Below are 21,820 nucleotides of genomic sequence, written 5' to 3' on the forward strand. Positions count from 1 at the left end.
GCAATTCTGAATTTGCATTATTGTTTACATTTTACAACTAAATTTTATGTTTATGAAAACGATATTAAGGTGAATAGTCAACCTGAAATAAAGTTTATATACAAGTGTTTAAAATATATTCACTGTGTTTTCTTCTATTTTAGTTACACTTTCTGGAAATGGAGAAAACGGTAAGGCACTTTTAACTTTCACTCTCAAGTTAAGTAGACTACTTATGGTATCTTAATTACAACCCATATACTTGTTATTTAGTGATGACTGTGTGTGTTTTGGTTTCCAGAAAGAAGATATATATTCTTAAAGCTTAAGTGATTAAAAGGAGATGCGTTATTAGATTTATTTTTATACATTCAGTATATTCTCATTTGTGTTACTTATGTAAATTGAAGTTGCTGTTATTTTGTAAGGCATCTAGTACCCAAACTTCTTTGATGTATTTATATACATATTTTTGCCTTGCATATTCTTTAGAACTCTTTATAGTAGTGGTTCAAAGATTTTTAATATCAGTTCTAGCTAAGTTTGAGGAGGAGGTGTTTCATGATGTCTGAATTTTATTGGTGGTTCTCTTGTTTATGCATTTGTTTAAAATAGTACTTTACTACTCATAGTCATTTAATTAAGTAACCAGACTCTGAATTTGTAAATTATATTACTAGTTCATTTTGAAATGGAATTAAAGTTTTAATGACTAGTCAAAGAGACAGTGCCTGGAGAGAAAAATCATTACTCAAAACTTTATTGAGATAAAAGAAAATTTTAAGTCCTTTGAGATCAAATTTCAAAAATAAAATTTGATTTGAGATATGAAAATCCAGAGGATTTCTAAAACAGTTGAATAGTTAGAAACTTTTTTTGTGGTGGTGGTTGTTTTTTTGGCCGAGCTGCATAGTTTGCAGGATCTTAGTTCCCGGACCAGAGATTGAACCCGTGCCCCCTGCAGAGGAAGCGCTGAGTCCTATCCACTGGACCGCAAGGGAAGTCCCTAGAAATTATTAATAAATATTCTTATTGTTGAAAATAGAAGGCGTTAAGCATGTAAATCTCAAGTTGACTTTGGATCTAATTTCTCAGTAACAGAACAAATATAGACTCAATCTTGGTAGGCTTGTTTTTCTTGCTTAAAATCAAAACTGTTTCCTGTGTGTTGAAAGCACAGATATAGAAAGCAGAGAATTTCTGAAGTTGTTATAAAAGAACTTTTAACTTGGATCATTATTTCTTGGGACTATTTTCCCCATGTCTTTCAGAGAGTCTTTCAGTAAAGTTTTTTGTTTGCTTATTTGTTTGTTTCTTAATTCAGTTACAGGTGATTTTTGAGTCAGACTTTTTTTTTCTTTTTTTTTTTTTTCTCCTTGCGGCACACGGGCCCCTCACCACTGCGGCCCCTCCTGTCGCGGAGCACAGGCTCCGGACACGCAGGCCCAACAGCCACGGCCCACGGGCCCAGCCGCTCCACGGCACGCGGGATCCCCCGGACCGGGGCACGAACCCACGCCCCCCACACCGGCAGGCGGACTCCCAACCACTGCACCACCAGGGAAGCCCGAGTCAGACTTTTTGATTTATAGGTTCAGGTTTTCTTTGAACTTTGATTTAATTTGATGAGTTAAGCTTTTACTTTAAGTATTACTTCTAACCAATAGTTTATAGCATATATATGGGATTATTAGTAATCACACTAATTTGAACTTATTTAAAAACAATATTTCCTGTTATTATTTATATTATAATTTGATAACTAACGTCTATTAAGTGCTTACTATATTCCAGGCAATATACTAAGAGATTTATTTTATCTTTTCTTTCTTTAACTGAAGGTTAAGATTTTTTTAAGGCAAAAACCATGTGCTTTTGTTCTTATGGAGAGCAAAAATATTCTAAAAAAATATTAAATGTTTAAAAAATGTTACAGTATATTGTTCTATATTCTAGCCTTAGTTGTAAGTAACTCAATGATTAAGAAGTTTAAAGTTAAAGTAACCAAGTTATGCAATAATACGTAGATGAGGATTGACAAACTTGATTGAATACGGGGGCAAAAGACGATAATATAAACAAGTGAAATGAGCTAGGTGAAGGTAAAATTGCAGACTTGATAAATGGCTTCAGTGCTGGTGTAACAGGAGACTGAGCTCCAGCCTGTTTTTCCAAAGGAGAAACAAATGAAGGGACGCTGTTGAATCCATTGGTTAGACCATGGGGTTTAGCCTAGAGGGAGCTGGAATGATAGAGAATGCAGATTTTGCGAAACCACAATTTTCAATGAGGATGACAATCAGTTTTTGTGAAAGTGAAAAGAAAGCATATTTGAGAATAGAAGGAAGTTGTGGTTAGGGCTTCATCTTACCACCAGATATTATCTCTGAAGTAGGATGTGACCACTAGATAATAATTTAAAAAGTGGAGGAAAATTAGTTTAGATATGACACAGTGAGTAAGACCTTGGGTGTTTATCAAGCATATATGGGTTTGAATTCTGGCTTTATCATTTAGTAAGTAAGTAACACTGGGGAAAATATTAAATTCTCTGAGCCTTCGATTTCACATTTGTAAACTGAAAGAATACCCACGAGACCATTGTGAGGGCTAGAAATAAGGTAACGTTATATGTCTTCTAGTAGACTTGCAGTAGGTGGAAGGGCTGACTTGAGTAGCTATAGTTAAAATAAATATGGTTACTAGGAAGTTCCAGAGTTTTAGAGAATGCATTCATTTGTCATGTAGATGGAGCTATTTCCCAGGAATTTCATAGTCAACGGGGATAAGAAACGGTGAGCCACATATTTTACGCTGGCCACTGAGATGGATTGGAAGCAAGAGACTGGAAGGCAAGGGCGCCCATTGGCTTGTGCAGTGACCCAAATGAGATGAGCAACAATGTAAGAACTATTGCACTAGCGGTGAAAAGAATGAGAAGTCTACTTTGAAAGAGATTTTAGGAGCTAGAAGTTGAAGTACGTGCTCCGTGCTGATTAGCCAGCCGTGCGTTGTGAGGGTCATCGAGCCCTGGCTTCCTGCATCAGTCATCTGTGTGTCTCAGGGTTCTGTTCTGTTAGACCAGGCATGGACCAGTATAATTGCAGAAGAAAATGCCAGGGTCCAGCAAGTTGTCAATTTTGTATCATTATTTTTATGTGAAAACATAAGGAAAAGTAACCTCAGACCAAAGGAAGGACAGTACTTCGAACTGAATACATGTTAGCTTTCTAAAAACGTCACTCCATTGTTCTTAACGTTTCTCATTTAACTGCAGACCAGTGAAAACTTTTATCAGTCTATATACTTGGGTAACACTGAAATAGGGAATGCACAAAAAGAACCAGTCTTTGAGAAGAAGGAACTGCTATACTTGGACAGCAATGATAATAGTAGCCAATATTTATTGAGGATTTATTATGTGTCAGACACTGTTGTAAGTGTTTTGCATTTATTAACTTATCAATATTAAGCAGCTAACTTAAAGGAAACACATTAAGTGCTTTAATTGAAGTCTGAGTAAATTATTTGGGGAGAATAGTATGAAGGGATAATAAATTCTGAAAGTAATGGAGGAGGCTTTTGGAAAAAGTAATATTTGATCCAAACTTTACAAATGAGTAGAATCTCAAACTTTTATGCTCATCTGTGCTTTGTTTTCTTCAGTGAGTTTGTGGTGCTGCATTCCAAACTGAAAAAGACTTTAATCACTTGGTAAATAATTCTGGCTTCTTAATGGAAACCAGTCCCACTTCTTACAGATAGAAAAACCACAGAACACAACAAAAAGTTTTTAGTTATATCAGTGAGTTAATATTTGGAGATAAAGATGTTGGAATGTTACACTAATCCACTTAGGAAACAGTTACGGCAGAAATTCAGAGTGGCTAAAATTTTTTCATTACTCAGTGTTGAAAACGACAGTGGAATTTAGGATACCTTTCCTGACAGTCCAGGAATTGAATTGTTTATTTTCAGTATATAGTTCCTTGGATTTAATGTTCATAGTGAACATTAAATATTAAATAATAATGTTCATAGTGAACATTAAATAATAATTTTTAAGTCATTTAAAATCTAGCTTTTAGGAAGTGCTTTTGAAGGAGGTGCTCATAAGATTTCAGCTTAAATCTTCAGCAACTTAATGAAATCAAATCTCATCTCAGAATACAGTCTTTACTTATAAACCAGGCCAATAATCCTTAGATGCAGGAATAGAATGTTTTTTCATATCTGTAGTGTTAACGTCATGCAGAAAAAGGAGTGTATATATTTGATGTTTTTAGTACATTTTAATTAAATTTTTTATTGGATCGAGCCTCCTGACCCTAAATATTGTGTTTTAATGTATAATGCTTTTTCCTGTTTTCACCTGGATTCAATGAAATGTTATTTGTTTTTATTTACCAGGAAAGGCCGTTGTTTACCTTGTGGCTTTCCATCTGTTCATTGTTATGTTTGTATGGTCCTATTGGATGACAATTTTCACATCTCCCGCTTCCCCCTCCAAAGAGGTAAATTTAATGTTGGTAAATTACCAAATGCTTTCACTAATTATGGGATTATTTTCCCTGTGTTACCTTTGTTAAAACTTTATTACATAATGCATTTGTTCTGTTTTCATTCATAAATTGCTTGGTAACTCTGCATTGTGAGTGTGAGTCATCAGCGTATCCCTCAGATCCAGCCCACTGACGCAGCGTCGTAAAAGATGGATAATGGCGCTAAGCTTTAGCTGTGCTAATATTCTGCTGCCATGCTATGTTTTCTTAAATTAAAGATGTACTTTATGTCACTGGAGTGAATAATGTTAAGGGACAGAATTGAGTTAGGAAAGTAGAGTTTATTTTTAGAAACTCTCAACATTTATTTTTTCTCAGGCCTGAACAAATAAGCTGCAACTAAATAAAGTGTTTTGATTGTGGGAAACAAATTGTCTATGCCGTGGCTTGTTACACCTAGCGTGGCTAGTGTTTCTTCTACTTGCAGGTTCCACTTGGAAATAATACGAGTACACATTTATGTGGAGTAAAGCTGAAGACCACTATGTCTATTCTGCCTTGATATGGCTGACTGAATTCTCTTCACCTTAAGTTTAGAATAGCTGGATAGATAAGAATATATCCTCTAGAGTTAGGACTGCCTGAGTTTGATTTTCTGCTCCAACACATTATTTAATGAGTCCAAGGCTTAGTTTTCTCTTTGGAAAGTGGAGCTAACAGTCATGCCCGTCTCTGTAGGATGTTTGTGAGGATTAGGTGAGATTCATTCATGTAAAGCTTTTAACATAGGACCTGCCATAAGGTTAGCACTCAAATATTAGATGATGGTAATAATGTAATTGTTTCCCTTTGTATTAAATTCATCAAAATCCATTAAAAATTATAGACGTATGTTTAAAGATACCAACTTCCATTTAACTTTTTATAGAACATACATGCCGAAAACTATACATGCCATAAATGTACACTTGACGAATTTTCACGAACTGGACACGTGAGTAACCAGCACCCAGTTCCAGAAGCAGAACGTGACTGGTTTCCCGTGAGCCCCTCACACTCCCTGCAGCCACTGCTCACGAGACACCACTGACCTGCTCCCACGACCCCTACCCACCCAGTAGCATCAACTGGCTTTGCCTGGTCTGCACTTCACGTGGATGGAGTCATACAGGACGTGTGCTTGCGTAGACGTCTGGCTTCTTTCATTAACGTTCTCTTCATGTGCGATTCATGCATGTTGTTGTGTACAGTTGTGGCTCCCTCCTCTGCTGTGTTATAAAACACAGTTTACTTATCTGGTCTACTGTTGATGGGCGTGGCCCATTGTGCAACTTGCAGTCTCGGGCTGCTACACATAGGACTGCCATCGACATTCTAGCACGTGTACGTACATACACAGTTCTTAGGGGCAGATGCCCAGGAGGGGAATTGCTGGGTGCTGCACGTACAGTCAGCAGTAGTGGGGAACGCCAGACTCTCACTGCCCATTGTTTCTACTGGGGGCTTTTCTTTTAAGGGATAATGTAAACCACTCATCAAGCTTACTGTTTCTTCAAATATATTCTTCAAACATTTGCTAATAATTAGTCAGCCCTTAAAGTTATATTACAAATTGCCATCCATATCTTAATCTCTTAAGTTGAAAAGGACCTAATTTTATCTAATCAATTACTAGTAGTGATGGCTGTTGGAAACATAGCATGTGTGAAAGTAAATAGTTTTTATTACAGGAAATAAAAAATATAATAAGAAAAACAATTGGTAATACTTTTGAGAAACAGGATAGTACAGAGGTTCAGAGCTCAGCCCCCAGCTTCAGACCCCCTCGTCTGCCTCATCCCTCTGCGTTTCTAGCCGCGCAACGTTGGACACACTCCTTAGCTGTCTCTACCTCGGGAACGTCCTCTGTAAAGTGAGGATGGTAGTCGTACGCACCTTGTTGGATTGTTGTATGGGTTAAATAAATTAATCATACGTACATGTGATGGATGGTATTTATAATAATATGTAATTAATGCTATAGGGAAAATGCTTAAAAGAATGCCTAGCACATTAGTGCCATCTAACTTATATTTTTCTTTTTTGTTTGTTGTATTTGCAATGTTGCACCCATTTAGCATTTAGCCCAGTGCTTAATTAAGCCTTTACGTCCACTCCATCCTTCATGCTCCCCTATTCCTGTAAGTGTAATTGTAAGTGTAACTGACAGCCTGTGTCCAGTGGCCCTTCTGTGGCACGATCCACCTTCCCTGTCAGGACCTTGTCATCTAGTACTGTAATTGCCTGCTTACCTGTATGTATCACCTTATTAAATTGTCGGTTGTTTAAGGGCAGGGATCATTTCTGTCATGTTCTCCACTATATCCCTCTCCCACTATCTGGCACATAGTGGGCATCAGTAAGTATTGAATGGATTGATTATTCAATCATGGAGGGCCAGCTAAGCTAGGCCGCAGTGACAGCCAGGAACAGGAATGTAAGATTATCTTTCTGAATAAGCTTACTCTGGGCTGCCTGAGTAGCTCTTGATAAGAAATTGCATAGTTGTGAGATAGGTGTTAATGGCCGCATTAAAAGGACTCTAAAAATGTAGAGGCTTGAGCAACACCTCGGGCTTGGATCTAGGGGGATTGGTTGGGTCTAAAAAGCAAAAACTATGCATTTTTAGGGAAGTTAAGTTATAAAGGTAGGCATTCTTTTTTCATTCTTTCAGGCAGCGAGTATTTACTGAGCATCTGCTCTTTGTCAGACTGTGGTGGACTCTGGGAATAAAAAGAACAAGACAAACATAAAATGTTATAAATCATGGTACATTTAGAAAAAGAACGCGATGATGTGGCAGAGCATAACGGTAAAAGCTATTAGGAAAAAAGCTGTTTTAGATAGTGTGATCAGAGAAATCTCTGGAGAAGTGGTGTTGAAGCTGAGACCTTCATAAGCTGTCTCTTCCACTAAAGGATAAGCTTTTTGAAGGAAGACTCTTTGTTATTTACGGCTGTGTCTTCATTGCCTAGAATCAGACCTAGTATATAATAGATTGCTAAATACTTGAATGAATGAATGGTAAGGAGGAAGCAGCATAAGAAAAGCTGGTAGGCATCTTCCATCACTAAGTGTCATCTTCCTAAAAAGAAAATATGGTTCCGTCGCTTCTCTGGCATTCCTGCAGAGGTTGCCAGTGGGCTGGTCATTTGCCTGGAACATAGACCCTTCATGAGCTGAGGTCTTACTTCATGTCCATTGCTTCTTCCTGGAACTCTGTTTTCAAGTAGTGTGTTGCCCTGAATATAGTATTCTCACCTCTTTGTGTTTTCCATATGCCGCTTCTTTCGCCAACATTTTCTTTCCTGCTTCGTCTTCCTGGATGATTCCTGTTTCTCTTTCTAAACCCCGTTTAGGTACCTCCTCTTCCAAGAAACTTTCATTGACAGCCCTCACCCCTCCTGAGGGAGCTTTGGTCACACCTTGCAAAGAATTGCTGATTTGTAATTCTGTGTTTACATGGTTAACATTCGTACTGAACTATAGGAATGTGTGTTCTTGAGGCAAAGGCTGTATTTTTATTCATCTTTGGGTCCCTGGTACCTGGGACAGTGCCAAGCTCTTAATTGGTGTGTAACAGATACTTAAATTGAACCATTTGAACACTAAATTTAAGATAATGGCATTTCATGGTTTGAATTCTGTTCAGTAGTATTTAATGAAAAATAGACAGGAATAATTTCAAAAATCTAGTTCATTTTAAGTTTTGTTCCATTCCTCATCTAAAATCCTGGTGTCTCTTGAGATTTTCATTTGGTTTAAGCTTTTCGTAATTTATAACCATAGTTCTTATGGAAAAGTAATGATTTTGAGGCCTGGCTAGAAACAGTTCAGCCCAGGAAAATTCTGTTCAGATTTGACAAGGAAACTGTAAAATTTGATTAGAGCATCTTTTTTCCAAATATATATTTAACGTTATACCATATGATTTTTATTCTCTGTTTTGAATGTTTCAGAGATGCATCATGTCAGGGAAGAACTTTCTAGCAAGTTACAGGTCTCTTAAAAGAGAATGGGCCGTCTTACAAAGTAGGAAAGTATTTTTGTACCTGACAGTATTCGAGGGGGTGGATCTCAGAAATGTCTGAAGATTCCAGCCTGCCTGGGAGTTTAGATAAGTGACCTCCAGAGTCTCAACTTCAAGCTTGTGTGTAATTTTTTCTGATTTTTTTCTGTCCTGTTCATATGTCCATGTTACTTCTTGTCCTTTGTAAGTAAATTGGGGATTTCTTGTGTGCCATCAAGATTTAGTTGTGGGAGCTAGGCTAGGTCATCTGAACGGACTCTTCCTGCTTCTTAAGCCATCGTGTTTGGGTCAGGTTAGAGTAACAAGTCTGTAAAAAGAAAGAACACGTATTTCACATGAGCAACACAGAGGGAAACATACTAGCGTAGAACTCAAGAGACTTGTGTTTTTATATCAGCTCTGCCAATAATTCTGCAGCCTTAGAAAATTCCCTGAGCTGCTTGGGATCACAGTTTCCTCACCCCAGAGCTCTTAATCCTGCCTGTGCCGCACTATCGCCCCGTTTGTAACAGAAGAGGCTGCATCAAGAAGGCAGTGCCGTTATTGACGAGGCATTGAGAGTGTGGAAGGCTTGGTACTTGAGTTTGCAGGTAGACCAAAATACTCAAATTTTAAAAGATAAAGTTTTAGTCATGACTCCTTAGACCTTTTCAAGCAAAACCCTGTAAGTAAATAAAAATTGAGGAACAGTATTATTAAAGTATGAACTATGATCAAGAGCATGTCTAGGCCATTTTTTTATTTTTAAAAACAATCTGTGAAATAAAGACCAATAGAAACTGAAAAAAAAACTCCTGGTTACGTAAAATAGAGGCATAAAACTGAGGTCCTTGAGATGCTGGGATGACATGAAAAGAAGAGCAACTGAACAAGTCCTTTGTAGGAAAATACTATTTAAAGAAATAGGCTGGAGGCTGCCCACACACGGGAATTAAAACTTCAGAAGTGGAAACTGGAAACAACTCTATAAAGGAATCTCTCCTTGAGACAAGTAGATTGTGCTTACCTTGGCAATCCTTAATACTTCTGGAGAAAGCACCCTGATTGATTAGCTTTTTAAAAGCAAAAGCAAAGTAGTAAAAGGAGGACTTGTTGTCCTCATTGAGAAATTTGGCCAGAAAATAGTAGGGCCCCATGCCTGTGATTTAGCCTGTTACGCAAAGCAAGTGACTCTTTGGACATCCTTCCAAATCTCTTGACCCTAACTTTCAAACACCAGAATTTTTACTAACAAAATATATATTAAGCCCTTTTTGATGGGCAAAGTTAATCTTCTCTGTAAAAAACAAAAATGCAAAAAATATTTAGTTCACGTTCTTTGCCATCATTAGTATGGAGGGCAGATATTTCTCAGTCTGTCAAAGATATGTGGTTTTGTTAAAATGTGCTTGATTTAGCTTCCTAAACAAATTCGAAGACAAGTTTTGCCTTTATAGAAGGAAATATTTTTGTTTTTTCTGTTCTGGATAAAACTTTGTTTTTCTGAGCCTGATAGTTAATAATCATGGGATTAAAAAGAATTAATAGTTATTTCTCCTTTTATAGTTCTGCTTGTCCAATTCTGAAAAGGAACGTTATGAAAAGGAATTCAGCCAAGAAAGACAGCAAGAAATTTTGAGAAGAGCAGCAAGGGACTTACCTATCTATACCACATCAGCTTCAAAGAGTAAGAAAAACAAATCTTAAGCTTTTCTTCTCAAAGAATTTTTAAGATATGGTAATTTTTGCCAAGATATATTTGCATGATTTGACTATTAAGTGGGTATTGTGGTTGCCACAAATAACATCTGTGGGAACAGGATTTTCATGTGTTGTGTACCTTACATGGTATTTCAGATAATAGTTATGTACATATGTTGATATAGATTTTTAAAATGAATTTATTTATTTATGGCTGCGTTAGGTCTTCGTTGCTGCACGTGGGCTTTCTCTAGTTGCAACGAGCAGGGGCTATTCTTCATTGCGGTGCACAGGCTTCTCATTGCGGTGGCTTCTCTTGTTGTTGAGCATGGGCTCTAGGCACATGGGCTCAGTAGTTGTGGCACGTGGGCTCGTAGCTGTGGCTCACGGGCTTAGCTGCTCCATGGCATGTGGGATCTTCCCGGACCAGGGCTTGAAGCCATGTCCCCTGCATTGGCAGGTGGATTCTTAACCACTTCTGCATTTCTTTTTTTTTCCCAACTCAATCTTCATGGCTAAAAATTTCATTTATAATTTTTAGTAAACCATCATTTGGAAATCCTGGTTTGAATTTGAACATTTTGTGTCATCACTGAGTAACTTTTTTAAAAATCAAGACTGTGCTAACTTAGAATGGGGAGAAATAGAAGACATCAAGGGGAAGAAGCTTGTTCAAGGTTATAAAGCTAGTATTCAGAGAGCCAGAATTTGAAGTCAGGTTTGTCTGGTTCCAAAGCTGTGTCTGTTCCACTGGCCCCCTTGACGTTTGTGCAGCAGCTTCCTTTTCTCAGGGGCAGAGCCTTACTGATAGGGATGGACCTGTGAGCGGCCAGACTGGTCATTTAAGTACAGGAAATTGTTTTAAATTATGTATTATACACCTCACTAATTCATGCAAATACCAGATAATGGTGATAGCTAACAGTTACTCTGACCTAAATTCTTTACACATACAGGCTCATTTAAACTTCACACCAGCCTGTGAGGGAGACACTGCTCTCTCCATTTTACAGACGAGGGAACGGAGACAGGTTAAGTAACTTGTTGAAGGTCATACAGGTAGTATGTGAAAAGGTGCTCTGCCTATAGAACCCCTATGCTTCTCAACTCTGAGGGGAAATAAAAGGAGCTTTACCTTTGTATAATTATGTACACATTCTGACTTAAGAAGATTTTAAATTTGTGCAAAATTTTAGGAGGGGATATTTGACCGACATTTAAATTTTTTCATGCATTTCATATAGGCACACCTTGGAGATACTGTAGGTTCGGTTCCAGACCAGTGCAATAAGGTGAATATCACAATAAAGCAAGTCACGTGAACTTTTTGTTTCCCAATGTGTGTAACCGCTATGTTTATACTGTACTGTAGCCTACTGAGTGTGCAGTAGCATTATGTCAGAAAAACACATACATACCTTAATTTAAAAATACCTTATTGCTAAAAAATGCTAACCATCATCTGAGCCTTCAGCAAATCATAGCAGTAATATCAAAGATCACTGATCACAGATCACTGTAACAAAATAATAATGGAGCTTGAAATATTTTGAGAATTACCAAAATGTGACACTGAGACACAAAGTGAGCAAATGCTACTGGGAAAATGGCACCAATAGATTTGCTCAATGCAGGGTTGCCACCGGGCTTCAGTTTGTAAAAACAAAAAAACACAATATCTGTGAAGCCCAATAAAATGAGGTATGCCTATACTATCCCTTTGCATAACCACTATATTACCGTATAGAATGAAAACATGGATTTCAGATCAAACCCCAGCTTTTCCATTGCTAGTGCAATGAGAGTCCCTTAAACTTCCTAAGCCCTGGTTTCCTCATTTTAAAATGAGAATAATAGTCTCTAAATCTCTGGAAGTATACATAAATGAGACAAGCACTTAGTATAGATCTCAGTGTACAATAATAAATTTTCAGTAAATGAGAGCTTATTTATTTATTTTTAACGTTTATTTATTTTTGGCTGCGTTGGGTCTTCGTTGCTGCCCACGGGCTTTCTCTAGTTGCGGCGAGCGGGGGCTACTCTTCGTTGCAGTGAGTGGGCTTCTCATTGCGGTGGCTTCTCTTGTTGCAGAGCACGGGCTCTAGGCACGCGGGCTTCAGTAGTTGCAGCACGTGGGCTTCAGTAGTTGCGGCGAGTGGGCTCAGTAGCTGTGGCTCGTGGGCTCTAGAGTGCAGGCTCAGTAGTTGGGGTGCACGGGCTTAATTGCTCCACGGCATGTGGGACCTTCCCGGACCAGGCCATGAACCGTGTCCCCTACAATGGCAGGCAGATTCTTAACCGCTGCACCACCAGGGAAGTCCGAGAGCTAATTTAAAATAATCCCTTTTTATATTCAATTATAAAATGTCTAGTTTACAACAGTTGTTAGTAGCTGCAGTTATGTAAATTAGATTTTTTTTTTTTTTGGCCGCGTTGCGGGGCATGCGGGATCTTAATTCCCTGACGGGCAATCGAACCCATGTGCCCTGCAGTGGAAGCGCGGAGTCCTAACCACTGGACCGCCAGGAAATTCCCTAGGTGTTTTTAATCCAAAGTCCCAAGATTTCAGAGAATTAATGAAACCGTGAGATTAAACGCAAAATTTTGGGTACTTTTTGAAATAGCCTGTTATTTTGATTTTCAGAGCAGTACCTATGCCCAAAGAGTTAAAAGCTGCTAATGTAAAGTCTTTACCCTTAAAGCTTTATTACCTTTCATTAAGTTTAATGGCTTTCCACTACTCTGAAAAATACCCTTCATCTGTTGAATAGTGCACCAGAATTTTGCTGAGCACTTTACGGTGATTATTTACACCCCACTGAGACAGTGCAGCACTTATCCCCACATTAGAGTCAGAGAAGTGAGACACAGGGAGGGCCCTGAAGTCCCCAAGTGGCAAGGTCTGGGATTTACACCTTATCTTCTGACTGCAGACAGAGTCCCTGCCCTTGAGCACCATTTTATACTGCATTTCTACTGCTTAGAATCCCAAAGAACATTGGGGGTTTTTCTTCTTTTTTTCTTATTATAGAAATAATATCATGCATTCTTTAGAAAATGAAGTTACAGAACCCCATGTTATAGAAAGTGGATCTTTCTTAGACCAGAGGTTAGTGGAAGTGACAGAGCTGCCCTCGTGGAGGGGCGTGGGGGCTGCACTGGGCTCCTTTTCGTGCTTTTCTGAACCATGTAGACATGTCATCTATTAAGGAAGCAAAATGAGTCTTTCTAAACCTCCGCCCTCCACAGTCTGGATACAACCAGTGTTTCTCTGTCTCCTGCTCCATTTCCCTGAGTCAATTCTGCTAAAGCTCTGTCCTTCGCCACCTTTTATTTTTATGTCTTTTTCTCTTCCTAGAATGATTATTTTCTCCTCCCTAAATCTACTTTAAAGTTTTAATCCACTGTCCAGCTCTCTTCAACCATTTCTATTCACTTAAACAAGAAGAGATTTTAAAAATCTTCTCTGAACTTCTCACACTCTTACCTTGTAGATCGCAGGTCACTGTCTGCGGGTTGTCTGTGCCCCTCCCTCCTTGACTCCGTCCTGAGGCTCTGGCACTGGGATCTCCATCCATGGCCCTGACACAGCCAGTGCGTCACCCCCCAGGCCCCCAGGAGGCGTTTGTGGGATGAACCTGTTCCTGGGTGTTCTCCATAATGGCTGCTTATTCACTTGAAAGATCTCCCCAGTTCTCTCCCCTTCACTAATTTTTCCCATCCTAGAGTCTCACTTTATGTTTTATCAAAAATAATAACATTATTGTAACGATAATAACTGCTTTACTGGGAATTTGATATGTTCCAGATTTTTTTTGATCTGCACAATAGTCCTTTGCGCTTGATATTATTTGCATTTACAGAAGAGGAAATTGAGGGTTTCAGAAAGTGAGTTACTGACCCAAGGTCACAAGCTAGTAAGTAGGAGAGAACGAGTATGAAACACGGCGGCAGAGTCCCAGCTGCTTCCGGGCTCGGGGCTGCCCCGCAGCTGCACACACTTGGCTGCCCCTCAGGGCCTCGCTGCCTTCTTGGGGTCTCTTGTCCTTTATGAGACTCGCGTGAAGATTGCTCACCTTCTTCTTCACTTCTCCCACAGTTTGCTCCTAAAAATCTTGCTTCTTCACTTAGTAATTCCCAACCCATTTCTTCCCTCTGCTTTCAGGTATACTTCAAGGTGTATCTCCTCCTAAAAACAACAACAAAAATTTGGTTCTGACGCGTTCCACCTACCGTTCTATTTTCTCTGCCCTTTGACTGTGGGTCCCCTCGTAAGTCGTCTGTACCCTGGGCCTCTTTTCCTTCCCAGCAGATTCCAGGCAGCTGGCTTTCATTCTTCCTAACCAGGCTCGGTGGCTTTTCCTTCTAACTGCTTGAAAAACTTTCTTCTTTGTGCTTTTCCATTCTAGTTGTTTTTGCATCTTTGAATGTTTATTCTTCCTCCTACATTTTTTTAACCCCGCTTCACAAGGGTGCCTCGTCCCAATTCTTTTTGTAATGTTCTTTCAGCTGTTTTTAACCATGGAATTCTGACACCACGATATTGTGATCGTTGGTTCACTGTGTCTCAAACAATTTGTTTGCTTTAATAGTTTTAGACTGAGTTATCTTTTCCTACTGTGAACTAGCAGATTGAGGGGTGTTGTCACCCGAGCATGCGCTTGCTGCCAAAAACCCTTTCTTGTTGTCAGGCAGAGGGCTGGACTGCAACTGCGCCTTCAGAGGGACGAGCCTGCCTTGCCCTCCCCCAGGGCCCTTGGAGACCCTTGTCGGGGCTTTGGCACTCCCCTTGGCATGTGCGCCCACTAGAGCTCCATTCTCATATCTCCACCTTCCGAAGGTTAGCTGTACCTGAGTGACCTGTTATCCCAATTCACGTCAAGCAAAACCTAACACCATGGGGGCAGGAGGGAAGTCTGTCTTGTTCAAGTTTATATTCTCAGCATGAAGCAGTGTTTGTCACAGGGCAGAGACTGAATATTTGTTGAATGAATGAACGAAAGAAAGAAAAACAACCTAACCCCCCTCCGATACCCACCCACTCCCTCCACCCACCACCATCAGGCTTGTTTCTGACATTGGCAGCATCATTCTTCTGGCCACGCCTCCCGGAAACCGCAGTTTTCTTTGCTGCTTTTATTTCAGTTCTTCTATCTACTCAGTCATCAAGACCCTTAAAAAGGCTTCTTGAAAAGTCTGTTTAGTTTCATCTCATCTCAGAGCAATGGCAGAATTTTGAGTGGAGGAAATGTAGAGGAAAAGGAAATAAGACACTGGGCTTCTGATCCCGACCTGACCACTCATTTAGAGAGAGGGAGATAATCTTGGGCAAACGACTTTTTTTCTCTTTAGGTTTTGGGGTGTTTCTAACCTAAAACATTAGAGGTTGAGTTAGGAGACCTCTAAGGTCCTTTATACCTGCTCTGCTTTTTCTACCTTACATGGTTTCACTTCCCTAGTGTCCAGTCTAGCCAAGGTACTACAGAAGGCCCTCAGTAAGGTATGGGTTATCCATTTAATAAGTGGATATTTGTATAAATTCCCTTCATCTTGAAGTTTGGTTTAAATTATAAAAGTAATACAGGAACATGATTTATAAAAACTTTTTGAGGATACCAAATGAGAAGTGTCTGCCTGCTCACCCTGGCACTGCTCACCAGAGGTTGCCACCCTTCTTGTATATCCTTGCAGAAATTTTTTATATATAACAGAATATTGCAAAACTTACATACAGTCAATCAACATTTTAACAATGAGAGTGGATAGGTATTAACCAGTACAGATTTGGTTACCTGGGTAGCTGCCTTCTAGCAGGTGTAACTCTTAACACTGCTTCAGAATAACACTTTGTGTCTCTCATATATGTTAATTCAAGTCTGAAGGTGGATGCATTGTATTGGGATGTGTAAAGAGAAAAATACATATATTCTTCTCCCCCTCAGAGATATGAAACATGCTGCATATCAAACTATTCTGCAATTTGCTTTTTTCTACTTAATATGTTTGCACTTTTCCAGTTTAGGGTATGTGTCTACTTTGTATGGAGAATTCTTGTTAAAGTCTACGTAGTGTATCATAAAATGCTTAACTATCTTCATAATTCGTTATTCCTAGTGTTTTGTTATTGAAACCATGTTGTGGTGAGAGCGTGTCTATAGAATAAATTTTCTAGCGGCAGAGATCCCGGGCAGAGAGTGTGCATGCCTTACGCTTTTATAGATATGGCCAAATTCTTTTCCAAAAACAGTAACACATGACATGGTCCATCTGCTTTTTAGAGGGTATGTTTAATTTAAATTTTTACTTGAACCTGTTTTCCGTGCTGTTACTATGTCTGTTAGCCCTAATGATCACAAGTAACAGACAACAGCTTAAGCTTTTTAACTCCCCCTTCCCCCCAAAAGAAACTACCATAACGTATGGGGTGGTGTGAGAACGTGGTGGGTGTCTCCTGTGCCCTGAGGGCAGGACTGCAAGAAGGGACTGGAGCTGAGAACTGGGGGCCAGAGGGGCTCCTGCAGCTGTCTCTGCTGCTCCCTGGCATCTGCTCACTTCCTACACTGTCGCCCTTAAAATGATTCTCCCTTTCTTATCCCGTCCACGTGGCGAAGCGTGGCCATCGCGTGTTACTCAGTTCCACCCCGCGAGATACAGCTCACTGCCCCTCAGCCCTGATTCGTAGGAGAGAGCGTGAACCAGAAGGGGGAGGTGGGTGGGTTCACACAGTCCAGGTAGAAGAGGGGTCTTAAGTCATTTCCTGGAAAGAGAGTGGCCTGTAGACCAGGCGGATACCCCCAAAAGAAGTCTACCGCATTTGCAGTAGATCCCGTAGAGTATTTATTAGTCAAATGCTCTAAATCTGTGAAAGTTTCAGCTCTAGTGAAAGACCCATAGTAATTTGTCTTGTTGCCAAGAAGCATTTGTTTGCTTTGGAGGCCATGATATGGAAAAAGGTTAGTATCTCACTGTAATTTTATTATTCTCTGTTCATCCAAAATAATGGTTTTAAAGCATTATTGATTTGTGAAGTCTTGGTACATTTTCCTCATAAATCTCAAAGAACTATTTTGTCACTTACTTAGATTTCAAAAACCAGAACCTCAGGTTCTGACTGTTCTGCAGATTCTGGTGGTGCTCTTCATTCAGTTGGCTTTTTGTTTCTGTGTGCTGTGTGGCACGCAGGATCCTCGTTCCCCGACCAGGGATTGAACCCGCACCCCTGCGTTGGGAGCGTGGAGTCCTAACCACTGGACCGCCAGGAAGTCCCCTCCAGTTGGCCTTTTTTCTCTCAGAGTACTTGAGCGGAGTGGGGAGGACAAGCCTGACCTGATCCGGCTTCTCTGACCCTGCCTTGTGTTCTCCTCCTTTCCTCTCTGCTCCAGGCACGCCGGCCCCTCACTGTTCGTGCACTCTGAGCACCCTCCCACCCGAGGCCTGTTCCCTCTCCTCAGATTCCTCTTTTCCCACAGACCTATGTGACTGACCAGCTCCCTTCTTTAAGTTTCAGTTTTCTCAAATGACTCTGAAATTACAGTACCCCAACACCCCTTCCCTGCTTTAGTTTTCCTGTCAGCACCTATCCCTAATATTACTACTTATTTTGTTGCCTTGCCTTGCTTATTACTCCCCGTCTTTTCCACTAGAGTGTGAGTTCCGTGAAGGCGGGGATTTATGCCGAGAGCAATATCTGGCCCCTAGTAGGTGCTCATTATGTTTTGAATGAATGAAGATACAAGCTATATATTAGAATTTAGTGGGAAGAAGTTTAGAGTTCTTTCGCAATAGTATGTTGGCAATTTTGCTATTTATCTGGGATGGGGTGGGAGATAATTGAGAACGTTTGTTTTGATATTTTACTACAGACATCATGGTACAGTAGGTCTTAGTGTATCTGAGTTTTGCCACTAAACTGCATGTTTGACTTGATACCAGCTCCTTATTTCCTTGGATCTCCTTATTGATCTGAACATTGCTGGGCCAGCTACATTTCTGAGGTTCCCTTCTGCCTCTCGACATTAGGATTTCATAAGCTCTCCAATGAACTTTGGTATTATTTTAAAATTATTGGTTGTCAGTTTCCTAGAGTTGTTTATAAGAAATGAAAGCAGATTTTACAGTCAAATTAAACTCAACTCTAAACATACCTTCTTCAACAACTTCCTTTTAATTCTTAAATGTAGCCGTCAGATATTGTGAAAGATGTCAGCTGATTAAGCCTGACCGTGCGCATCACTGCTCAGCATGTGACACGTAAGTGTTTCTCTTTGGCTTTCATTTAAAAACCCCAGTACTGGAACTGGAGATGGGAGAACAGAAAGTGAAGGAACTTAGCAAAAATACTGCATCCTCTCCCATTATTTGCTCTGTATGCAGAGCTCACATAAATGTGTATATAAGCTAGAATATACTTTGAAGTAATCTTTGATAACAGTTCCTGTACCAGTTGTTAGAATTTTCTTTAAGTATGTGTACTTCTTGTGCATATGCTTAATGTAATATTGATGACCAAGTAAGTAATAACCCCCACCCTGAGAAAGATAACTTTAATTCCTGGATTAAAAAGACCATCATGACACTTTTGTTGTTTTTATTATTAATGTTGGTATTAAAGCCTAACAAACCACAATAATATTACTTTCCTTTTAAAATATTTATTTATGTATTTATTTGGCTGCACCGGCTCTTAGTTGCAGCACACAGGATCTTTAGTTGCGGCATGTAGGATCTAGTTCCCTGACTAGGGATCGAACCCTGGTCCCCTGCATTGGGAGCGTGGAGTCTTAACCACTGGACCACCAGAGAAGTCCCATTATTACTTTTAGTTACCACCTCTGAAGTTGTTCCCCAAAAAATTTCAAAGATTTTATCCCTTCTGCTCTTGTGAGAAGGTAGTGTGTTGAAAGAAAGACCCCTAGTATGGGAATTCCAGTGAGTCCTTGAACTTGAGTGAGACAAGTCATTTAACCTTTTGGGTATCAGTTTACTTATTTGTTGTATTACTTGAAATGATCCATTGTCTAACTTTATGCAAATATACATTACGTATACTGGTGGGGAGGCAAATTTGGGGTTTTTTCCTTCTGATTATAAAAGTACAGTGGTTCTTATACATGGGATAGAATTGTATAAAATCTGTGGAAAAAAATAACCACCGACAAGCCCATCAGTGTTAATATTTTAACAATATTTGCTTCTAAAGTTTTATCACTTGCACATGTTTAAAATAACTTCAATTTTACTTTCCCTAGCTGACTTTGCAAACTAGATCTACCTAATGTACCAAGTGCTATATGCACCATATCTGTATATTAAAATGTTGTTTGATGTGGTCCAAGTCAGCTGGCTATGCTCAGCTGAATTCTCAGTGTGAAAAATCATTACTTCTTACCTACGAAAGTATTTGTGGAAATAACAGAAATTGTCTCTAACCTAATGTCTACTGGGTTGGTTTTTCTAAGATGTATTGCTAAAGGGAAAATTTTAAGTTAAAAAAAATTTATCAGAAATTAGAATCAGGGAAATTTTTCTACATGGATTTTCTTATGTTTGTTTCTTAGGTGTATTCTTAAGATGGATCACCACTGTCCTTGGTACGTATAAAACACAGAGGAAATGACATGGGGGTGGAGAGGTGGGAGGGGAGTATTTGGAGTGATTTACCTCAGCATTCCTAAATTTTGAAGGTCAATTTAATTACTCATAGATATCAAGATTGATCTAGTTTTATGTTTCTGCTACATGTTTTCCTTTAAAAATATATTCTGATGTTATTAACCCAAATAATTGTCTACTAAGAACTAACATTGAAATTCCAAATTCCTTACAGAATTTATTTAAAACACACATCCATAATTAAGACACTGCTCCCGACTTCCCAAATGACCCTTTTTCTAGTTATAGTGATTTTAAGTTTTTTCATTGTCCTATTTGTTATTATTATGGTAAAAAAAACATTAAATTTCCCATCTTAGCCTTTTTTTTTTTTTTTTTTTTTTTTGTGGTACGCGGGCCTCTCACTGCTGTGGCCTCTCCCGTTGCGGAGCACAGGCTCCGGACACGCAGGCTCAGCGGCCATGGCTCATGGGCCCAGCGGCTCTGCGGCATGTGGGATCTTCCCGGACCGGGGCACGAACCCGTGTCCCCTGCATTGGCAGGCGGACTCTCAACCACTGCGCCACCAGGGAAGCCCTGTCTTAGCCATTTTTAAGTGTACAGTTCAGCAGTGTTAAGTATGTTCACATTGTTTTGCAACCAGTGTCCAGAACTTGTTCATCTTGCAAAACTGAAACTCTGAACCCATTAAACACCCCCCACTCCCCTCCCCTCAGCCCCTGGCAAACACCATTCTAGTTTTTGTTTCCGTGAGTTTGTCTTATTTTTACAGTGTGATTTTCTTTATTCTTCTAGGGTGAATAACTGTGTGGGATTTTCTAATTACAAATTCTTCCTGCTATTTTTATTGTACTCTCTATTATATTGCCTCTTCGTGGCTGCAACAGTTTTACAGTACTTTATAAAATTTTGGACGGTAAGTCTTTTTTTCTATCTTAGAACATATATTTAGGACTTTATAAGTTGCTATTTCATAAATAATTCCTTCATTCTTTATTATAAGTAGACATACTTAATTTTACTAGTTAGAGTTTATAATGGCTCAGAAGACAGATGAGGTTAAAATTTACCTTCATATATACATGTTTGTAAATAAATGAATATTAAACAGGATATAGTGAGCTTCTTTTAGTAATCCAAACTGTTTCCAACCATAGTATCAGTTTTAGGGAAGTAATTACTTTTATTTCAGATGATGAGACTTACTGCAGTTTTACAGTAATAAAAGTGAAATCCCCAGCCCCAGGTAACCACTAATCTGTTTCCTGTCTCCGGAGATATTAATACTTTTTCTGTTGTGAGTTGCAAATGTTTTTCCACAGTTTTGATCGATGTCTTGTAACCCTGTTTGCTTTTGTTTTTACTAAATCAAAATTTTATATTTTTAAAGCAGTACTTTTAAATTATGATTTCTGGCTTTATTCTGTTCACAGTAAATTTATACAGATATTTACCCAGCTTTTCTTCTGGCATTTTTATTGTGGTTTTTTTCCTCCCTCCATTTAAGTCCTTGATTTTGAAGGTGGGGGTTATTGTGGTTAAAGGTACTTTTGTATTTACTCTTCCTAAAAACCCTATGAAGGTATTTTATTTTATTTTATTTATTTATTTTTGGCTGTGTTGGGTCTTTGTTGCAGTGCGCGGGCTTCTCATTGCGGTGGCTTCTCTTTGTTGCACAGCATGGGCTGTAGGCGTGTAGGCTCAGTAGTTGTGGCTCGTGGGCTCAGTAGTTGTGGCTCGTGGGCTCAGTAGTTGTGGCTCGCGGGCTCTAGAGCGCAGGCTCAGTAGTTGTGGCACACGGGCTTAGTTGCTCCGTGGCATGTGGGATCTTACCGGACCAGGGCTCGAACCCGTGTCCCCTGCATTGGCAGGCGGATTCGTAACCACTGAGCCACCAGGGAAGTCCCTATGAAGGTATTTTAAAATGTAGGTTTTATTATTCTTCAGGTATGGTGAAGCTGACAGATCAGGAGATGAT

At 39.4% G+C, this 21,820-nt stretch overlaps 1 protein-coding gene across 2 annotated transcripts in view; it reads left to right on the top strand.

Annotated features, from left to right (window-relative positions):
- ZDHHC20 (zDHHC palmitoyltransferase 20) overlaps positions 1-21,820 on the top strand; it is a gene marked incomplete at both ends in the record, with an annotated part of 68,702 nt that overhangs the window by 27,323 nt on the left and 19,559 nt on the right. For both annotated transcript variants that reach the window (XM_079721886.1, XM_079721887.1), the window contains 6 exons: positions 144-170; positions 4,390-4,493; positions 10,096-10,216; positions 18,411-18,480; positions 19,788-19,820; positions 20,638-20,758. In XM_079721886.1, the coding sequence (XP_079578012.1) occupies positions 144-170; positions 4,390-4,493; positions 10,096-10,216; positions 18,411-18,480; positions 19,788-19,820; positions 20,638-20,758 (476 nt within the window). The remainder of the gene's footprint in view (positions 1-143; positions 171-4,389; positions 4,494-10,095; positions 10,217-18,410; positions 18,481-19,787; positions 19,821-20,637; positions 20,759-21,820) is intronic.

The sequence above is a fragment of the Hyperoodon ampullatus genome, assembly GCF_949752795.1.
Source record: "Hyperoodon ampullatus genome assembly, chromosome: 16".
NCBI classification, from domain to species: Eukaryota; Metazoa; Chordata; class Mammalia; order Artiodactyla; family Ziphiidae; genus Hyperoodon; species Hyperoodon ampullatus.